This window comes from Myotis brandtii, unplaced genomic scaffold (genome assembly GCF_000412655.1).
Source record: "Myotis brandtii unplaced genomic scaffold, ASM41265v1 scaffold240, whole genome shotgun sequence".
NCBI lineage: Eukaryota > Metazoa > Chordata > Mammalia > Chiroptera > Vespertilionidae > Myotis > Myotis brandtii.
In genome coordinates this window covers 2383427-2404333 of record NW_005359064.1, presented here as the reverse complement: position 1 = coordinate 2404333, position 20907 = coordinate 2383427, and the positions used below count along the sequence as shown (strand labels likewise).

Sequence of the window (20907 nt, the reverse complement as noted above, 5' to 3'; positions counted from 1 at the left end):
GGGAGGAACCAAGCTCAATCTAAAAGTGAAAAATCAACCTTAAACTTTATAAGTGAGCAATGTTCTCGGGGAAGAGTGGGGTTTCCCCCACTCTCCTTTCGGATTCCTGCCCAGCGCCCTGGTCACGCATGAAATAACTGCAGCCTGCCCGGACGGGGCATTTGATTCTGAGGAAGTTCAAGTACATCGTCTCCTTCAGCTTTACAACCTCCCAAAGAGGCCATGGGAACACTTTAAAGATGAGTCCACCAAGGCAGAGAGAGAGACTACTGTGGCTCAGATGACTTTATAAGCCAAAAGGAGAAAATGGAACATAATTTGGTCTCTGGACTTGCTGAGAGCCACTCCCCGGCCCCCGGCTGCCTCTGAGGCTGAACAACAGAACACATGTCTCCGTCCCTGGAAAAGGTCTTCTTGGGCCGATGGCTGATAGGGATGCTCCAGGCGTGCTCCCATGCCCTGCCAGTATTTATTTCTGGAGAGTTGGTTCGTCAACATTTGCTGACAGTACCCACTTGTTTCCAGCATCTTCCCAGAATGGAAGAAATTACTTGATATGATTTTGTTGTGAATAGATCAACTAGAGAAGCAGGCTGAATAAAACATTTCTTGGGCTAAACGTTTAGGTCAAGGAGGAGGAGAAATGGGAATAGATGATGAAAAGTCCCTTTCACAGAGTTTTGTTCCCTGGGATAAAAAAACACATTAATGTTTCTCAGGAAGAAGCCTGCCATGGCCAGTGGTTGATGTTGAAAAGGTTTTACCACTGCAATTCGCATGACTTTGATTACATCTATTTGATTTAATTTCTATACATATATCCTTCCCAGATTTCCTCCATTTCACTATACGATCTCTAAGGCCAAGATCAACGTGCTCTCTCTTTTTCACATTTCCCATGACATTGAGGAGCGTGCAGTGCATATGATAAAGGTTCTGGACTGAGTGATTGACAGAATCATAACACTGGGTCTTTAAAAATATGAATAGAATAAGGCAGCGTTATCACAAATAATGACAGCGGACTGGCCTGGTGGGGCACCTCTTGGGATGCTCTTCAGATGTGGGATCCTGAGAGTTTATGGTCTCAGGCACATTTTGACCCCTGAGGTGATCATGATGACTCTACACTCTGAAAGAAGCAGGGTGAATAACCATGGCCATACATGTTGGTTTCTTTAACTGTAGCTGGAAGGGCCGCCGCTGGGAACAGGCAGTCTGTCTGTCCTGGGGAGCAACACCACATTTCCAGATATGGCTTTCCTAAGAAGTTTAGAATCTAAGAAGTTAGATTCTTATTTTACAAGAAATCAGAAAATCACAAAAGATAATTTTGCCTCCACCATGCCTATGCATATACACTATATATAGACTCAACAACTACATAAAAAGAACCATAATAAACTGGTTCTTTAATAGAAATAGCTTTAAAGTGATTTCAGAAGAAAAAATTTTATTTATGTTTTACTTGTTTTTTTCTATTAATTTAAATTGATTTAAATATTAAAACAGACTCATTTTAATAATTAAATTTGCTGTAAATGCAGTGGCCCCACAGTCTGGCCCATTTCTCCTCTCTCCCCACAGTGTGTGGCTAGTTCTCCCACACAGTAGGCACTTAATACCAACTTTCCGAATGGCTGACTTCCTGCTTGCTCAGGCTTTCACTCTGCCTCTCAGCTTTCTTGCCTTTTAAGGGATGAAATGTTTACCACTTGCATCGTCCCTGACAACAAGTATTTCCTGATCTGCTAATTCCTTAAATAAAGCAACTTCGCATGCCTGTTTAACTGCTGAAATACTGCGGAATCAAGAAATATAAGAAACTGTTTCTGCAATAAATGTATATGTGAGCATCTGTGCAGTGCAACAATCATGTGCCACTTCATAGCTGGCCCACATAACATGTCCACACGAGCAAGCCCTTCAGAGTCAAAACCCCATCATTCAACCTGAATTTCATATAACATGCAACATTGGTTGCCCTTACAGTTAAAACACCCAGCCCCTCTTACATTAAGGATGACTCTGAAACCCTTTTAGGTCATGACGCCCTAAACCTCCTGGTCTTGTCATCTACCACCTCTCCCACCCCCCATCCCCTCTGAAACCCCTCTCCTTTCCCCCACACTGGCAGAAAGAGAAGGGACGCAAATTCTCCTGTGAGCATCTGGCACCTTCTGTTCTTACCCTCCCACCTGGAGCCACACCAAGCACATGCCTAGGGAGAGACCCCTTCCTGCTGCAGACCAGTCTCTTGGAGCTGGGCTGAGAAGTCCGCTGCCCCTGGCCACCTGATCCAAAGTCCCTCTGATGTCACAGATATCAGAAAGTCTCACGTTCCTCTGTATTTTTCACACACTCTGAAAAGACTTCGAAAGGCAAGATTCCTCAGAAACAGATGCTTGTTCGTTCACAGTCTAGAGCAGCAGTTCTCAACCTGTGGGTAGTGACCCTTTGGCGGTCGAACGACCCTTTCACAGGGGTCGCCTAAGACCATCCTGCATATCAGATATTTACATGACGATTCATAACGGTAGCAACATCACAGTTATGAAGTAGCAACGAAAATAATTTTATGGTTGGGTCACAACATGAGGAACTGTATTTAAAGGGCCAGAAGGTTGAGAACCACTGCTCTAGAGGTTTCTCTAGAATTCAAGGAAGTGCACAAGGAATGCCTTCTTCATTCATAGTGCCCAGCTACTCCTGAAAACATTGGGTGCTTTCTCCCTCCAGCGTGCAGTCCCACTGCTGTGAGCGTGCTGGGGCAAACTATTTAAGGTACAGAGCTTGGGGAAGTTGTCTGGTTTTCTGACAAACCCTTTGATTTACGACTCTGAGCCTAAGTCATGCAGGATTTTGGAGAAAGACCAATTCCATTTGCTAACAAGTCTGATACCGAGGCTTGGCATTGCCAACGACCGCAGCAATCACTTGTTTTTAATTACTCTTTGATTCTACCACGGGGCGAAATGCACCTCCCTAACCCTTCAACTGCACAAGATTCTAGGTCAGGGGTGGGCAAACTTTTTGACTCGAGGGCCACAATGGGTTCTTAAACTGGACTGGAGGGCCGGAACAAAAGCATGGATGGAGTGTTTGTGTGAACTAATATAAATTCAAAGTAAACATCATTACATAAAAGGGTACGGTCTTTTTTCTTTTTAGTTTTATTCATTTCAAATGCCCGCGGGCCGTAGTTTGCCCACGGCTGTTCTAGGTAGAGGCTGCTTGGATGTTAAACTCAGTTCAGGCAGAGCATCTTCGCTCAGGGTTATTTTAGGTGGCCTTGACTTTTTCAAATGAAGAGTAGCAATTTCATCCTGAAAGAATCCTCCCCCCACACCTGATTTTCTTCAAACATCATTTATTTGCCAAAGGACTCTGAACCTCACAGCAAAGCTGTATAAAGCTTAGAAAAACAAGATGATTTAAAGTTTCTATTTTTACGTGGTGTCCCGTTTCCAGAGGGGCTGAGACTAGTGGTTTCAAACTCAATTTAGCATTTAAACTAATTTCAGCCAGGTCTCCATGGACCAGCAATTAGGGAAGGCAAGGAGTTCAAAGAGGGGGGGTGCGTGTGGTCTTTCCGGATGCGCCTCCGCTCCTTCCCGCAGACCCAGCGGGCAGGGAGCACCTGGGGCGTTGCATTTGGTGTCTGGAAAGGCACCAAGGGCCAAGTCCATTGATTCCTTCTCAAAGCTGTCCTGGGGAAGGATCTAAAAACTTCCTGAAGACTCTGCTGCACGCTGCAGGCCAAGACGTACAATGCCAGGGACAACAAGAGAAGAAGGAGCCCTTTCAGCTCCCAGAGCCACAAGGGCCTCTGGGCCTGGTCTTCGAGGGACCCCTCCCCCAGCTGGCAGTCCGGGAGGTGGAGAGCGCACACTGGGCCCTGGACGCCTGCCTGCATCCTCCTCCCAGCCCTGCCGCCATCCTCATCTGTGGCCACAGCACTCTGAGCCTTGGAGTCCTAACTTTTTAAATGTATTTTGATTTTGTGTGGTAATTGTATTTAGGTCATTTAAGATCAAGGCACAAATTTTAAAAGGTACAAAAGGGCACACAGTGGCAAGTCTCTGATTGTCCCAGCTACTCACTCTCCTTCCTCAGAAGCAATTCTTACCCTTCCTAAGTACCCTTCCAGAACACGAATTCCTTTGGGAGCTTATCTTCTTTTGTGATTAGTTTTACACAGTGGTATCATATATTTTTTAAAAATATTTTTTTAATTGCTTTCAGAGAGGAAGGGAGAGGGAGAGAGAGATAGAAACATCAGTGATGAGAGAGAATCACTGATAGGCTGCCTCCTGCACACCCCATACTGCGGATCAAGCCCGCCACTCGGGCATGTGCCCTGACCGGGAATGGAACTGTGACCTCCTGGTTCATAGGTCGATGCTCAACCACTGAGCCACACCAGGTGAGCAATGGTATAATACTTTTCATGCTATTCTGTACCTTTTTTTTTCTTTTTTACTTAGCAGTACATCTTGGATAATATTGAAGATCCAAGGTTCTTTCCACCCTTAATATTTCTTGAATGAGGGAACAAAACAAAACAAAACAAAACCTCCTCAACATTTTTTGTTTATAAAAATTCTGAGATGGTCAGCCTTACAACTCTCATCTTAATTCTTCATGCCAATGTCAGCAACTCACTTTCAGGACACTTTTCCTCCCAGAGCCACAACCATATGCCTTTGCTTTCCCAACAACCAGGCTCTATTTAGTGAGATGCCAACCGGAGAACCCCTGTCTCCAGAACCAGGGCAGGGAGTGAGAGAGAATCATCTGCAGCTACAAGTCTTAGGAATACTGATTTTACCTTTTAGGTTTTGGAAAGAGCCATGCCAACAGAAAGACTATAGTAAGTTTGAGGGAGAAGAAAGAGGGGTAAGAATACAAAAGTTATATTAATACTTCTTTTCTTGGAGTCCTAAAAAGAACTTAAGAGATCAAAGAGCCTATGTAGGCATCTGCAGGTGAGAAAATGGAATTGTAACCTGAGTGTGTGCAAATGACCAGCCCAAGGTCAGGTACAGAGCTGGAGAGAGAGGTCCTGAATCCACCCAGGCAGCTCTGGGCTGTACCCTAGCTCCTTGAGCAACTCAGCCTCCTTCCTCCTTCCTCACTCAGCCCCTTGCCTCACTGCCCCTGAGTTGTGGCTGTTTTGCTGCTCATTAGTGTCTCCCCTGCAGGGTGCGCAGGAATGAAAAGGACTCTGCTGGCTTAGCTGATCTCCCTAAAGGTTCAGGGAGAGGCAGGGGCTAGTGTTCTTGGCTCACAGTTTTCTGAATTATCTGTGGACCATTTTTATTCATGACATTCTTACCTCCCATCACCAGAGATAATTTAAAAGTCGGCTAGACTGTACTCAGAGGAAGACAAATTTATGTATGAAAATCCCCTTTCCCGGCTGCTGTCACACACCGAAGATTTCAACAAAAGTGCTATTTAGCTGCGCAGACTCTGGATAATGCTACCAACTAGAAAGGTCCCATGATGGGACTGGAAGCTCATTACTCCTCCGTTTTCCCCCGAACCAGGCCCTCACCCAGGTGCCACTCTGTGGGAGATTCTCCTCCTATGCCTTTGCACCAGTGGGTGGAACCCTCCCCCACCTCGCCCATCCCAAGAGGATGTCTGGAAGTGGGCATGACGGTGCCCTCTTGCTCGCTGCCCTAACTCACCTCTTCTGCCTCAGTGCCTCTGGCACTTCGTGGACCTGGCTCCTGCTCTCCACTGGAATCACCCCGAGGCATCCTGAGCCATGCTGGTGCGCTCCCTGGGGGTGCAGAGTCCAGGGAGCACTGGGTCTGAAGCCCCCAGGCCTCAGTTGGCCTCACCTCACACACAAGACCAGCCCTGACCAGAGTCCAGAGGAAGCAGCCTCCGCCAACTGGGCTTCCTCAGCAGATTTCCCACAATTATGATCAGGGTGACTTCCAGCACAGGAGCTCACAATAGCACAGCTAAAAAGACAACACTGAGTGGTTTTGGCAGGGGAAGGATTCTGTGATCTCTCCACTAGTCATGAATGAGCTCAAAGGACTACGAAGAAAAAAAGAGTTTTTTAAAAAATGAATAAACTGCCAAACATAAGTCAAAGAAGACCCTGCGATTAGAATCGCTGATCTAGAGAAAACTGCCTGCCGTCCTGGCCCTCCGTGATCAGAGCCCCGCACGCCCGCCCTGCCTGGAGCATCCCCAACTTCTGCCGTGGAAACACTCGAGTTCCACGGATTCTGAGCCCCTGGGAAGAAAGTGCTTTGTGAATTCCACATATAATTATTGGACTATCATTCAAAAAAGGAACATTGTAAGGTTTTCATCGTTTCCTGCCCCGACCCCGACCCCCATCCTCCCTTTTGATCCCAGTAACTTTACCTTTAATTTAGTCAAGGGTGGGGTCTGGAGAAAGGTTTGGGTTCAAGTTCCCCTGAAACTAACTGGGTGACCTGGGGCAGGAGGCTAAACCCTTGAACCTTAGCTGCCTCTTCTGCCTATGAGGGTGCTAAGGTCTGCCTCAGAGGGTCGCTGTGAAGTCTGAAAGCAGTCATGTGGGCGGGAGATCTTCATGGGGTCTACAGCCCAACGCAAACAGCACTGCTGCTGCTCCCAGGAGCCTCCTGCCGCCCCCAGGGCTGGGCTCACTGCTGTGCTCCTCTGTCTTTGCCACGTTTCCATCATGTTTTCCTTTATTAACCACCCATCCCAAGAGGACATTTCCTAGAGTATTCGAGTTGAGAGGAGCTTCAGGAATTTTCTAGAACAACCACCCAAGACCCTACCATACCACCAACTCTAGAACTACCACCCACATCAAATACGAAAACCGAGGCCCCAGATCACAGAGCACATTGGTGGCTGACCCAGGTCTCCTGACGCTGGCTATGGGTCCCTGTCCAGAAGTCCTCCGAGACTCCTCTCACCTCCCGCCACTACCTCCCTCGTGACTCAGCTCTCTCTCTCTCTGTCACGGGGTCCCTCCGACCCCAGGGACACAACATGCCTTTAGGTCCCTCAGTTTACTTCACTGCAGGGCCCTGAGGTAGTCAGCATCGGGGTACCTTAGCGTTCTGCAGGGGGGGCTGGTAGCTGGACGGCCGGTAGAACGTCCTCTGGGCGGCATCGGTGTGGATGTCGCCAAGGAAGAGCTCCTCCACCAGGCGGTCCAGGTGGTGCTGCAGATACTGCTTCTCCACGCGGAGGAGCTGCAGCTCGTGCATGGCGAAGTTCACGGCCCTGGTGCACTCGCAGCCGTCCTCCTCCTGCAGCAGGTCGTAGGGCACGTCCTGCACCCAGGCACCTCCGGCGGGGACGAAGCCGGGGCACGTGCGGTTCACCAGCTGGCTGAGCCTCTCGGCCACCGCCTCCGTGTGGGAGATGACCTGCACGCTGTGCAGCTGGTAGTCGGCCTCCGTGCCCCCGCGGATGATCCAGGAGGCCTGGCGCAGGCGGATCTTGCCTCGGATGATGAGCGTGTAGGTGGGGCTGGTGCAGCGGTTGCCACCATAGTAGAACTGGTAGGCCTTGAAGGTGTTATTGTGGTAGAATTTGTAAGACCTTGTGATGAACTCTGGGCCTGACCTCACCTCACAGCTGAAGAAGAAAAGAGAAAGAAAGACTTTATTTAAGTCGTGGTAGAGATTCATTATAGTGTTAAGATTCATTATAGTGTTACAGTAATAATAACAAAATGCTTACACTATTCTAAGTCCTGTATAGGTACCAGTTCACAGAATCCTCACAATAACCTATGAGTTAGGTAGGTATTATTATTGCCCATATTTTACAGATGGGGAAACAGAGGCACAAGCGATTAAGAAGCAGGGCCAGGGTCATATAACCAGCCAGCATCAGAGCCACAGGGTGACCCAGAGCAGTCCAGCCCCAGCGCTATGCATCTAATCGCTCTACAGCAGAAAGCCTCTGTTTCACTTTATGAATAAGCCAGGAGAGCAGAAACCTGCCATCAGCAGTTCCACCCATGGGCCTGACAGCGAAATGTCTCCCTCACTGGTAGGAAGAAGGAAAAATAGTATATTTCTGGCCGATAAAAAAAGTTCCTTATGCGAGTTCAGAAATGCCTGGTTTCCCGACAACTTCTGTTTCATGGAGCTTGTCTACAGCAGGCAGGGGCTAGATGTCCATTGTCCTGAAATTAAATCTCGTCTTGGGGAGGCGTCACTTAAAGGCAATCAGAAATCCACCCTCCCAGCCAGTCAAAATCAATCCCCCTCGCCCCCGCCTAGAAAAATAAAGAGGCAATTAGTAAAATAAAGCTAACATAACAAAAGTAATCAAAGTTCCTTTTGTTTTGCGCGGTTGACAACAAAATGTATTTTGCTGTAGCATGAGATAAATGCTAGATTCCTAGGCCAGAAATACTTGGACTGGGTCAACAGGAGCACAAATGGCTCAGTAGGTTTTAACTTAGGGACGTTTCTCCCCCATAGAAAGAGAAGTTAAATATGAGCAGTGATTAACATCCCTTGAGGTTGAGCTAAGATGATCACTTACGCCTAATATTTTATTTAAGCACTGATCATCTGCTGATTTGGCCTCTGGAGTTCAGCACATGTCAAGTCTATCCACCTCTCTGTCCACCCCACCGCCATCCTTAACCTCCGCCTCCTTCATCTCTAGCGGGAACTGTTGCAAGTCTTTTCATTGGTCATCCCCGAGTCATGCTTTCTACCATCCATGTGCCACACGGCAGTCAGAGTGCCAGAGCCGAATCATGACTGAAGCACGGCCCTTGTTGAAAACATATCCATGACTTTTCATTCTCTTAGATTAAAAGCTAAACTCACAGAGGAGCCCTGGCTTCGAGGTGCCCTGGGAGCTGAACCCGTCCTCCTGGGCAGCCTCTTTTGGAGCTGTTCTCCTTGGTGTATACACCCCAGCCACAGGGCTCTGCACCAGCGGTTTCTCCACCCAGGCTTTGCTAGTTCTTCCAGATGGAAAGCCCCTCCCCTAGTCTTTGCATAGCCAACCACATCTCAGCTCAAGTGTCCTCTTCTTTGCTAACCTTTCCTGACCCCACCCTGTCCTAAAATAGGGCCCCTGGTAGTCTCCTGTAGCACCTGTTGTTTTTTCCCCTCATCATAGTACTTCTTTGTGTGTTTATTTGTAAAATTCCTGAAGACAGGGACCATGTTTATTGTGTTCACTGTTATAAACACAAAATCTAGAATAATACTTGGCACACAGTTATTATTTGTGTACGCAGTAAATATTTGTTAAATAAAACAATAAATTATTTAAAAAGGACATCACGTTAACATTGTTTGTGCAAATATTTATCATGTATTTATTTTGAGAAACTCCATTTTTTTATGGAAAAAAGCCTCTGGGTCTTCATCATCTTATAAAATTCCTTTTCCTTCTGCATATTTATTTGATCCCTCCCCAAGGTACCCAGAGGCTGCAGGGGAGAAGTGATCAGATCCCAGAGTTAGCCTTGTTAATTCTCAACAGTTTAATGGGTAGGAGAAAAACTGCAGGTCTGCCACTAGGCTATTTTTAAAAGCTCTAATGGAAGATAAGCCAGAGCTCAAACTGGGATAAATCTCAGCTCCGCAGCCTGGAAAAGAATCCAAGAACTACAGCCTGCCTAGTCGAGGTAGCTTGAGAACCTTTTAACTTACTCTTAGAACCCTAAAGCCACATATTAAATTACCAGAATATGGCTGGAATATTTAGACCATCAGAAACTTGCAAGTCATGTTTCAGGGTTGGGGAAACACAGACTCCTAATTTCACTTGCTAATGGTTTCTTTTTATACAGGAGCGGTCCCACAGAGTCAGTAAACAAGGCCCTATTCACTCACACCCTGTGGTGCAACATCATCTCTGCTTTAGCTGCGATTTCTACCGTACTCAGCGCTGTTTCTTTACCAACCAGAATTTCAAAGCGTTGTGTGGCTCTTAGAAGTTAGACAACACCTGAATCATTGTACATTATATAAAGTCTATGTACATCTGAGTCTGAGAAACCCGAAGAAGGGCCCCCCATAGAAGTGTGCTCCCCGGTCCCTCCTGCCCTGGCCCTCTTACCCAGTGGACACCCAGTGGCCTTCGATCGCCGGTGGCATCTGCACAGTGATCCTTGCTCCATTGTGGAGATGTTTGAGCATGTGATGACACTGTGATTCCTTAAACGCCCTCCAGGCACTTTTCTCTAAGGATCTAGGATGTGATCTGCTATCTGGATGAAGGAGGGCAGAACCCTCTCCCAGCCCTGAAAAAGAATAGTGGGAGTTAGCGGAAAGGTGGGTAACAGCAGACATGCATCAGGCTGAAGACCCACCTCTGTGGCAGGAAAATCACTGCGGGTGGGAAACACACACCTACCCTGACCCCACCAGGCTTTATCACTGCCTCTGCTTTCAGAAATACACAGTCCAACGTGGGAAGTGTCCTGGAGATCATTTCCCAGGTGAGAAAACAGGTCCATGGTGATAATGAACATGGACTTGCATGAGGTCACTTGGCTAGTTCCTAACAAAGCCTGAGCTCTGATCCATGCATCTATGAAATAGCGAAAGGTCATGCATCTAAATGAGCCGTTGTGCAGTGCTGACAAAGGAATGCCACTGGGCATGTAGAGGGGAGAAATGGACATGTCCTAGAGACGCCAAAGAGGAGGAGATGGGACTGAAGGGAGATGGGACAGGAAGGGTGACATGTCAGTGGCACGTTTAGGTGAGGGAGGGAAAGAGTGAGGAGACCAGCCTCAGTGCAAAGGGGATTTTGATGGAATGGAAAAAGGCCCATGGAACAGCTCCCAAAACTTCTAACTGGGATCTGCTCCCTCATGTGGCTCCCATCTGCTTGCGTCTTCTGGTTTCTCAGTCGCCAAATGGATGCCTTGTCAGTGGAGCAAGTCATATACCTGCCCTACAATGGAGGTATGACATTTCCCCCAATATCCTCCAAGTCCAGCCCCTTCTCACCCCCACAAAGTCGGTGACTAGATACACAATATAGAGTTTAAAATTGAGAGTGATTACAAGAAGACTGCACATTTTTTATTTCCCAGGGGTAAAGGAATACTAGGCCTAAGTTCATCTGCAGTATAAGTAGTTTATCCTACAAACAGTAGTAAATTCTCACCAGTCTAGTGTTGAGAATAAAGCAATGAAAACAAATGGAGTTATAATCTGAAAGCCCACTGTTTCCTTTGAGATTCACTACTGAAGTAATTAACAAGTCGATAGGTCTTTCTTATGGATCTACTACATTCTCAGCACTATGTTAGCTAGACATATGTACAAAAATAAAATTTAAATATATGCAAAATAGAGGAAATGCATCCATTAGCATGCTCCCTATGAGGAGGCAATGATATACACCTGAATAATTTCAGAAAGTAACCATGGTTTATCACAGATATTTTGAAAATGAAAAGTTAGACCCAGAATACAGCAATTTATACCAACATGATGAAAATCTACTGGAGAAACTCAGACCTGCAGGTTGATAACATGCAAACATTTATAAAATATGCAGAAATTTGCCAAGATTCAGAGGGTTGATCAGAGAGTTGACTTCTATCGAAGGTCTTTTGAAAAATCTCATCGAAAGCTCTGAGAAGGTAAGTCTACACAGGGGCAATCTCGGGTTCTTCCTCTGAGTAAAATGCTCCCCTGGGATGCAACAGCAGCCTCGACTGTTCTCGCAGAGCTTAAATGAAGTGAAAGGCAACGAGGCAAAGACACTATGGGTATGATTCACCTAAATGAAAATTGTAAAAGGAGATTTGAAAACCACATGATGGTAAGGACCCTGCCCCTTCAGTTGTTGAGCTGTGGCACTGCACCAGGTGGAAATCCAGGGATGAACTATTCGCCATCCTACCATGGACTGCTGTCCATACTGTGTCTTCTGAACAAGTATTTATCATGATTTCTAATGTGATCCCTATTTGCCTGACACCTGTGTGGATCTCTCAATTAGCTCTGAACTAGAGAGAAAGACACAACTTACTGGACCTCCACCAACCCCAAATAATTATCTTGATGATAGGAACCATTTCCTGAATTCCTTGTTAGGAAGTCAAGAAATAAAACATAGTACAACATGCTGTCTGGTAATCAATTATGATACAGCTAACAGAGTAGATTTGAATTCAAGTCATGAGGCACTGGGAGTTGAGGAAGGTTCTCCTTTAAATATGACACTAAACATTCAGTAAAGATGCCGTCAACTCACTATCAACCAAGCTATGTGCTAAAAATTGATTTGTAAAACCCTTTAAACCCTGAAAATGTCTTCCTATGAAGATAAAAAGCCTGGAGGATAGTGGATATGAGTAAAATCTCCAGAGCTAGGCTGCTTGAGTTAAAAACTGGATGTGCCACTTAACGGATTTCATCCAACCCAAGACTTCAATGATTGTTAAGATACACCATTATTTTATTACAAGGCAAACGCACTTGTGTTTAAATGATGACATGATGCCTTGACAGTCTTTAGCTATCCATGAATCATCACAGCAGCCTCTGGTTGCTTTGACATTTCTTTTACCTATTCAAAAAGATGTGGCAATATCCTACCTTTAGTTGCATTGCTTCATATGTAACAGGTAATCCCTTTGCTTTGCACCTATCTCAATAACACAACACAAACACATCCTCATCTTTCTGTTGATATCTCTCTTTCTAAGCAAGTGATTGTTTCCCTGTGAGGAAATACTGAATTGAAGTTCTTTCTCCAGTGATCAATATTTGCTTCACTAATGTCAAACGGCACTCCACTGCTCAGTCAAGAGGCCTGTCTTCCCTGGCTGCTGTGGCTCAGTTGGTTGGAGCAATGTCCCATGAACTGAAGGGTCACAGGTTCAATTCCCAGTCAGGACACATAGCCAAGTTGTGGGTTTGACCCCCAGTCCAGGAGTGTACAGGAGGCAACATATCCTCAGGTAAGGATTAAAAAAAAGAGGCCTGTCTGATTTTCACAGTGAGTAATTTTTCTTCTGTGCTGAGAGTGTAATTTATAAGAATTATGGAGGAAAAAGAGACAGCATGCTCGGCTCAAATGTTTACTCTATTTTCAAAACCAGCCTATTTGCCACTAAACTCAAGATACAGGGTACCAGGGATGCACATAAAGGAAGTGAGTGATGTAATGACATCTGTGCATCTGATGAGCAGCTGTATCCAGGCAAAGATAGCGTCATCCTCTCATAACTGCTGTCTGCAGGCTAACAAAGACTGAAACCTCACTGACCTTAAGATATACATCCATTGCAAAGATCTTCAAATACACACACACACACACACACACACACACACACACATTACTACTGATGAAACATACTGTTAGCATTGTGACCTTAAATTAACCTCTCAGCTTCAATCTGCTCCCCTGCAAAGAGGGGATGACACTACCCATCTCTTAGAGTTGGTTTCTTTTCTTTAACACAGGGCCTGGCACAAAGTTCTCATTAAATGTTAGCTGTTGTAATTTTAAATAATAATTAGGCTCTTAGACTGCTCTCAAAAAGTCCTTCCTAGCTAATAGTACAGGTAAAATAATGGTAAAAAGTCATCCAGAGGCAGGCTCACTCTGAGCTCTAGGAAGGACAGAGTTCTCAGAGTAAAAGCACAGGGCTCTCAGGCACAGTTAACTGATGCAGAAGAGGGTAGAACCCAAAGTGCTGGTTTCTGTGGTTGTTGACAAGTTCCACTCTGTTTAACAAATACCTATTCACTGTTACTCAACATATTTTAGAGGCCGGAAGCATAAAGGAGAATAAAGATAAGTTTTTCTGACCTTGAAGCTCACTGGCCTAGATGTCAGAGAACAAGGGTAGAGATGATGAAGAGGCTCTGGCTAATCACAATATCTGGTTGTTGAAAATTCTGTCATTGTATGTTGAATGCAGTTGACAAGATGATCTTTCTCAGATGACTCAGGTTCTTAAAGTGGCTCAAGGTCACTAGGAACATCACTGCCCATAGGATAGAACTTTAGATACAGAGGCACTGGAGTGAACAGGGTAACAGCTCTGTTTAAGCCATGAAGGGGTTTTCCCTCCTTGTTTTTCTTATAAGACAAGAGTGATAAAGCGTATTATTTGGTTAATTGAGGATTCTAGATGTTTTGGTTAATTGAGAAGACTAATTAATTGGGTTCCCATTAAGATTTTTCTGTAAATTAATCCAAGGAAAAAAGTTTCTCTAAGAATTAAACAACAACCATAAAGTAAGAAAGTAGCTGTGAGTTTTCAGTCTTCAAGGTAGCTCTGGATTAAATCATCTGATATGTGCCCTTTTTCCTGTATAAAGTAATAATTATAATAATGGTGATAACTAAAGTTTGTAAACACTTTAAATCCACTTTATGCATATTTTGTCTCATTTGTCAAATGATAGTTACTATACAGGTAAAGAAAGGAGTAAGTAGAGGACCACATTTTACTGTTAAGTGTTTCATAAAGAGCTAGCCCATGATACCAACTACACTGGAAGCTCTCCTTAGCACTGTTCCCAGTCCAATGGAATTGGGAATCAGGAGGTTATCAGAATGCTTCACTATAGAATGGTCTCCAGCTTCAGGGTCCATCACCTGGGCCCAGAAGAAGTTATTATGTACCACAAATAATATGACAAGTGTAGGAGAAAAAAGTAGACTCTGGAAGGAAATTGTTCACCTGTTGAAAACAAATTAATTCTTAAAGACTTCAGGGTGCAATTTTATAGAGTACCACTTCCAGAGAACTGAATGAGATCCTGGGGTTCTGGAGTGTTTATTCATGTGCACACATGTGTGCACCTGTGTGTGTTCATGCATGTATGTGTATATCATGAGTGATTTACTCCCAAGGAATAAATTACTCCACAACAATAATCCTAAATGACTGTAGAATGATCTTAATTGCTATCATCAATGCAATAGTCTACTCTTCTGAGAGTGAAAAATCCCAATGCTATCCAATAAAAAAACACACAGATTTCCTGAAAGAAAGGAAGCATAGGGTTGACCATTTCTGCAGAGATTTACACCTAAATACAAAGCCTATGTGACCAGCTAACTGAATTGGTCAGATTATGCATTCTAAGGACTGCTTAGCAGTTTTCACAGGGGCAAAGATAGGACTTCTACTATAGTCATCTGCAGCAAAGCTTATTCCTAAACCCATGGTGCGCTCAAGAGCAACCCAGGCCACTGATGGGACCACACAGAAGGTACAGTGACTGCTTGCCTTTTGAAAGTCAATATTCATACATTCAATAAAGAGTTGAGACTTCTATGTGTGAGGTTATCTTTTAGTCATGGACCATTGTTTCTTACATGGGAGAGGAAAAGTACAGACAGTATATTCCATATCCACATTCCCGATTTTTCTAGATATATTCTTTAGTTTTTCACCTGTCTATCTAGATTAGAACCAAAAGTTCCAAACCAGGTTACACATAATGAAATGTAAAATTAGTTGGGAAGGAAACAATTTTCAAGCACACTTTGAAAACTAACCTTTGATCAGATTAGTGTCTATATATGTACTTTAATGCTTAAAAAAACAACTAAAAAGGCTAAATAAGTATAATATCAAAATAATAACAATGGTTGTCTCTTGGTAGAGGGTTTTAAATGATTATTTTCTAGCTCACTTTGCATGTTTCTGTATTTTATATAATGTGACATGCAGTCCTTTGATAATCAGAGTGAGAAAATATTCTCAAGTTAGAACCGGTGTGATACCTCAAAACTTGAAGCAGATAAAATGAGACTGATTAGATTAAATGCAGGTAATTACTTAGCCATGAAATTGCCCTGCCCAATTAAATAAGCAGTCATTACAGTAAATGTGTGCTTTGAAGTGGATACTGCTAGATAAACTCCAGCACAGCTTTTCATGTTTGGGAATAAAAGCATGTATGTATCACAGACTTACTAGATTTTACTACCATATGGGTACCTGTGCTTAACAAGCTCTTGTTTTTACTTCCATTATTTTTTTTTTAGGTAGAAGCAAAGAGAGCTGGTTTTGCAATCTTTAAAACTTCATATCTAAAAGAGAAGTATAATGAAGTCAAGATTTCAAATTCCTGGCTCCGTTTGACTTTAGTTGAACACAAGGTAATTTTCTACGTCTTTTTCTTCTGATGCCATGGTCCCCAAGCTAGATATCAGGGTTGAGCCATCAATTGCTAAATTTATGTTTTGGGGTCTGTAGCTCACTACTGCTGCCACACCCATGCTCTTCAGCACAGTTGTGTGCATGTGGTGTACGCGCACGCATGTGTGTGTGTGTGTGTGTGTGTGTGTGCCAGGGGGCCCCCCGGGGGGGGGGGGGGGGGAGGCTGCAGTCAATGGTAGCGCCATCCTCCCAGCTCTGGGGCTCTGCAATAAGCTTTTCTTCCTCACCCCTAGATATTCTGCAGGACTCTTCAGGAAAGGGGGACTGCTCCCCCTCACAACTCCTGTCCCTAGCAAGCAGTGACACCTGGCACATAGTAGGATATCTGAACCATCTGGAAAACCTTAGAGAACAGAATACCATTAATTATTCTGGAGTGACATCATATCCCTTTTCTACCTAGATACCTATCATGTGACTTTCCAGGATAATTTTATTCCGCGATTGAAGAGAACTGAACGACCTATACATATAAAATCTTGACAGAGTGAGAAGTCACAATTGGACGATGATGGCAGGTTTGTTACTAAAGTTTCCTCTGTAATCACTTCCACTCTATAGGCAGAGTCTATTGACATGTCCTGCTACGTAGCTTTCAGTAGAGGTATATAATCACTAACCTATCATTTTATGTTTCTATTCCTAAACACTTTAGGCTTTTCTTTATACTGTCCCTAAACAGTATGCAATTACACAGCTCTATTATCTACTCATGTTTAGTTCTTTTATCATTTAGGTAGAAAAAGATGAATATGGCAGCAGGCCAGTGTGGCTCAGTTGATTGAATGCTGTCCCATGTGCCAGGGGGTCACTGGTTCAATTCCGGTCAGGACACATACCCAGGTTTCAGGCTCAATCCCCAGTGGGGGGTGTGCAGGAGGCAGCCATTCACAGTTTCTCTCTCATCGATATTTCTCTCTCTCCCTCTCCCTTCCTCTCTCTATAAAATCAGTAAGAACATTTTTTTAAAGAATGAACATGGTGGCCCTGACCGGTTTGGCTCAGTGGATAGAGCGTCGGCCTGCAGACCAAAGGGTCCCAGGTTCGATTCCGGTCAAGGGCATGTACCTTGGTTGCGGGCACATCCCGACTAGGGAGTGTGCAGGAGGCAGCTGATTGATGTTTCTCTCTCATCAATGTTTCTAACTCTCTATCCCTCTCCCTTCCTCTCTGTAAAAAAAATCAATAAAATATATTTTTTTAAAAAAGAATGAACATGGCGATTATAGATCTGCTTCACCATATGTTTGAAGCAAGTCAATTTATTTCACAAAATAATATTTAACATCTGTCTAAGAATATTGCCCTGCTATGAACAGATGAGTCATATTCCTTTTTAACATTTTCATTTTATGACTAAGGGGGAAAGGAGCAGAAAAGACAATGTTTTCTTGTTTACAAGAACTATCTACAGTAAAATGGCATTTCTAAGATTCTTTTTTTACCCTATTTAAAATATTTCCTCAAATTTTGTTTATTAAGCTATCATTTGTTAATATATAGTTTTTAAAATTTTTTGAAAGAATATACGCTTGAATAAAAGGGAATAGCTAAAAAATGTCTTCACCTTTCAGAAAAGTCAATGAATTTTACAAAAGTAAACAGCAGTGGGGAATAAGAACATCTCTGTCAACATCAGCGCCAAAACTTAAAATCAAAGAGAATTATCACTTTGCTCTACATTAAAGCACCATTTATTCTGGAATACCTCATGCTAATCGGTGTTTTTGGAAGGGAATGATTTTTGTGGCTTTTCATCTAAGCAACGAAAACAGTGATAATGGACATCTTCCAGCTGCATACCTTCACGACAGCCAATAGGTTTTATTTGGATTAAGAAATGCAATTGTTTTTAGAAGTTGAGGGAGAGGAAAGTAACACTGACATGTATACTTTTATGCCATCAAATTTGGAACTTGAGTTTGCACTACATTTCCAGTATAAAAAAAACAGCAAAAATAAACTATGGACTCTAGTCTTACCAGAGCTTAATTTTCTCACCAATAGGACCTAAAGGTGATTTATAACTTGCAACTAGTTGAAATAAAAGTAACAAAAAAAATGAAAATTGGATGCCAAATCTAATAGTATCCTCACACAGAATCTTCATGAAGGCCTGTGTACTTTTTAATCATACTAATGTGACTTATCAGTGTAACAATGTCTAATGTCTAAAACTAAGTTTATTAATATTTGTCACAGTATATTTATAATCACAGAAATATGTTTTTACCTACTAATCACTACCCATACTAATGTGACTTATCAGTGTAACAATGTCTAATGATGTCTAAAACTAAAATTATTAATGTTTGTCACAGTATATTTATAATCACAGAGATATGTTTTTACCTACTAATCACTACTATTAATAGACAAATGGTGTCTCATGGTTAGCAAAATAAAATGCTTATTTATCAGGAAGAAATCATTAAGCCATTCTAAGGAGAGTTCAGATAATTTCTTCAGACTCATAATGTCTACTAAAATATGTGATCAAGCACCATCTGTTACTACAGAATTTTAAGTGCTTGCAAAACCCCTAACTACAGTACGACAGAGCCATTCTCTTAGGTTAGGCTGATTAATACCCACTTTTTGTTAAAACTACTTCAAATCAGGCAAAAAAAAGGGGGGAAAGGGAGAATACCCAATTCTTTCCTGGTGTTTTCCTTTATCCTAATGAATTATGACACGCCTTTCTTAAATCCTGAGGATTTATACACTAAACAACTACCCCGTTTATTTTCTTCCCTAGAATTGGACATTCTCTGCAGGATCTAAGTAGATCCTTTGGGGGACTTCAATATTAATAACTTTGTCACTGTAGATTCACTTTAAAATGGGATAACTTTTTGTAGGGTTATCCATGTCATCCAATTACATTTTGCAAACCTTTTTTTTTTTAATCTTTTATCCTCTTTGTCATACACACACATGCACATAGCGTGAGCACACGTGTGCATACACATGCAGGGTCTGGCCCCACAGTCCTCCAGAGTCTGGAGTTCAGCCTGTTCTTCCAGCATGGGGCACAGCTGGGTCTGGGTAATCCCTGATCCCAAGGATTCAAGCCAACTCAGATTCGAATCTGGAGATTTGGGGCTATCCCCAGACCTCCCTATGGGCATATTTGGGCTCTTGTTACCTGCCAGCTATTAAAATCCCAGCTGGGTGGAGTGGGGCAGGAAGTATAATTACAACCCCCACCTCTCAGAGGAGGGAGAACAAGATCAGAATGAACTGGCCCAGGTTGCATCTCTGAGGATGGCTTTTGTACTCCAAAAGTCAATGTTTCATGCAAAAAAAAAAAATCTGTTTTTGACAAATGTTCAGTAATTTTTCATTTTAAAGTCATTTCACCATACTATCTCTTTTCTTCACAGATATTACAACAGATTTTTTAAAAAAGAGAACAGTTTTCTCTGTTTCATCTCCCTCACCCTCTTTTTTTCTGGTGTGTGTGGCAGCTGCTGTTTGATCTGTTCATTGGCTCTGATTTGTTTCATGTTTCAGCCAAAGATGAAAACTACTCTGTAATTCTAAGCAGATGGGCCTAGGAGTGCAACCCTATAATTATACCTTCTCTCTTTGGCCCTCGAATTGCAAGCCTTCCATCCTGACTTTTAAAGTCTGGGAATCACTAGAGTTCAGAAGACACCTTGGCAATCAAGCAGGTCTGGCCCAGCCCAACCTGTTTGCAAGGCCTGTGGAGCTGCACTGCCCACGCCCCCTGCCCAAAGCAGGACTACAGAAAAATGAAACAAAACAAAACACAGCCAGGTACAGCTTGCAGGTTAACCATCTAGGTCTTCTAGTGTGGGCATAGGCTGCTGGGCAGCGCTCGCTACAATGCATTCTGCAGCTCCATCCGCTGTGGGTCCCCTCAGAAATGCCCTGTCCTGGAGGGTGCGGATGTGATCTGCGGAGGTTTGGGGTGGTTGTGGTAGGTACTGGGGACTGAGAGCCGCGCTCCTGGTGGAGACACGCCACTGAACAGTCAGGTGTCCCCTTTGAGGAAAGTTGGCTCATCACATCTGAATCAGCACCCTGTGTTTCGCCGCTGCCTGTCCTGATGGTCAACACCATTCTAGCATAAAATCTGCCTTGGCGACTCCCAGGCAATCGTGTTCTTTTTCTCGGAGCAATTCCTGGAACGCTTTTAAGGCGCTGATGTTCTCTGGGTAAGAGTTTACTAGAGCTCCTGAGAAAAAGGTGGCACATGAAGCACAGAAACAAAACGATCAAGCCACGGCACCACGGAAAAAGGGAGTCAGGTTCCGGGGAACTTACGAGACTGGGTTTCATGATCACACCTTGGCTATCAGAAGTCCCCTGCGCCTTGAAGCTGCGTCCAGTCTACTTGGGAGAGAACCCCATCACCACCCTTTCAAAAAACACGAGTCCTAGCAAGGGGCCCAGAAACACCGCGCGCGAGCTGTTTTCCTGCTTAAATAATCCCAGTTTCTCTTTACAGTCCCATAAAGCGCGGGCCCCATCAAGAGCCCCTCCGGCACTGACACTTTGGGAACGAGATCGCGGAGCCTGCGATTTGGTGACATCTACAGCTTGAAATCCAACAGTGGATAAAAGTTTCCCTTAGGACTTGAGGCAACCGCTTCAGGAGATGAAAGTCCGGTGTGGGAGGCTTTGCGCCCTTCCAGAAAGAACGCTCCAGCCGCCCCGGGGCTCTGGGCGCTGCCAGCGGAGAGGGGCGCGCAGCCTAGAAACCGGGTGAGGAGGGAGCG

General features: G+C 44.0%; 1 protein-coding gene across 2 annotated transcripts in view; it reads right to left on the bottom strand.

Annotated features, from left to right (window-relative positions):
* Positions 1-20537, bottom strand: part of APCDD1 (adenomatosis polyposis coli down-regulated 1) — a 29710-nt gene extending 9173 nt beyond the window's left edge. The window contains exons 1-3 of one of the 2 annotated variants that reach the window (XM_014540268.1): positions 20453-20537; positions 10069-10252; positions 7077-7608 (exon numbers count right to left, since the gene is read on the bottom strand). In XM_014540268.1, coding sequence (XP_014395754.1) covers positions 7077-7608; positions 10069-10148 — 612 coding nt within the window. In that variant the 5' untranslated portion in view covers positions 10149-10252; positions 20453-20537. Of the gene's footprint in view, positions 1-7076; positions 7609-10068; positions 10253-10365; positions 10526-20452 lie in introns of those variants that run through there. The other variant, XM_005866898.2, reaches the window with a different exon arrangement.
* Positions 20538-20907: the final 370 nt, after the last annotated feature.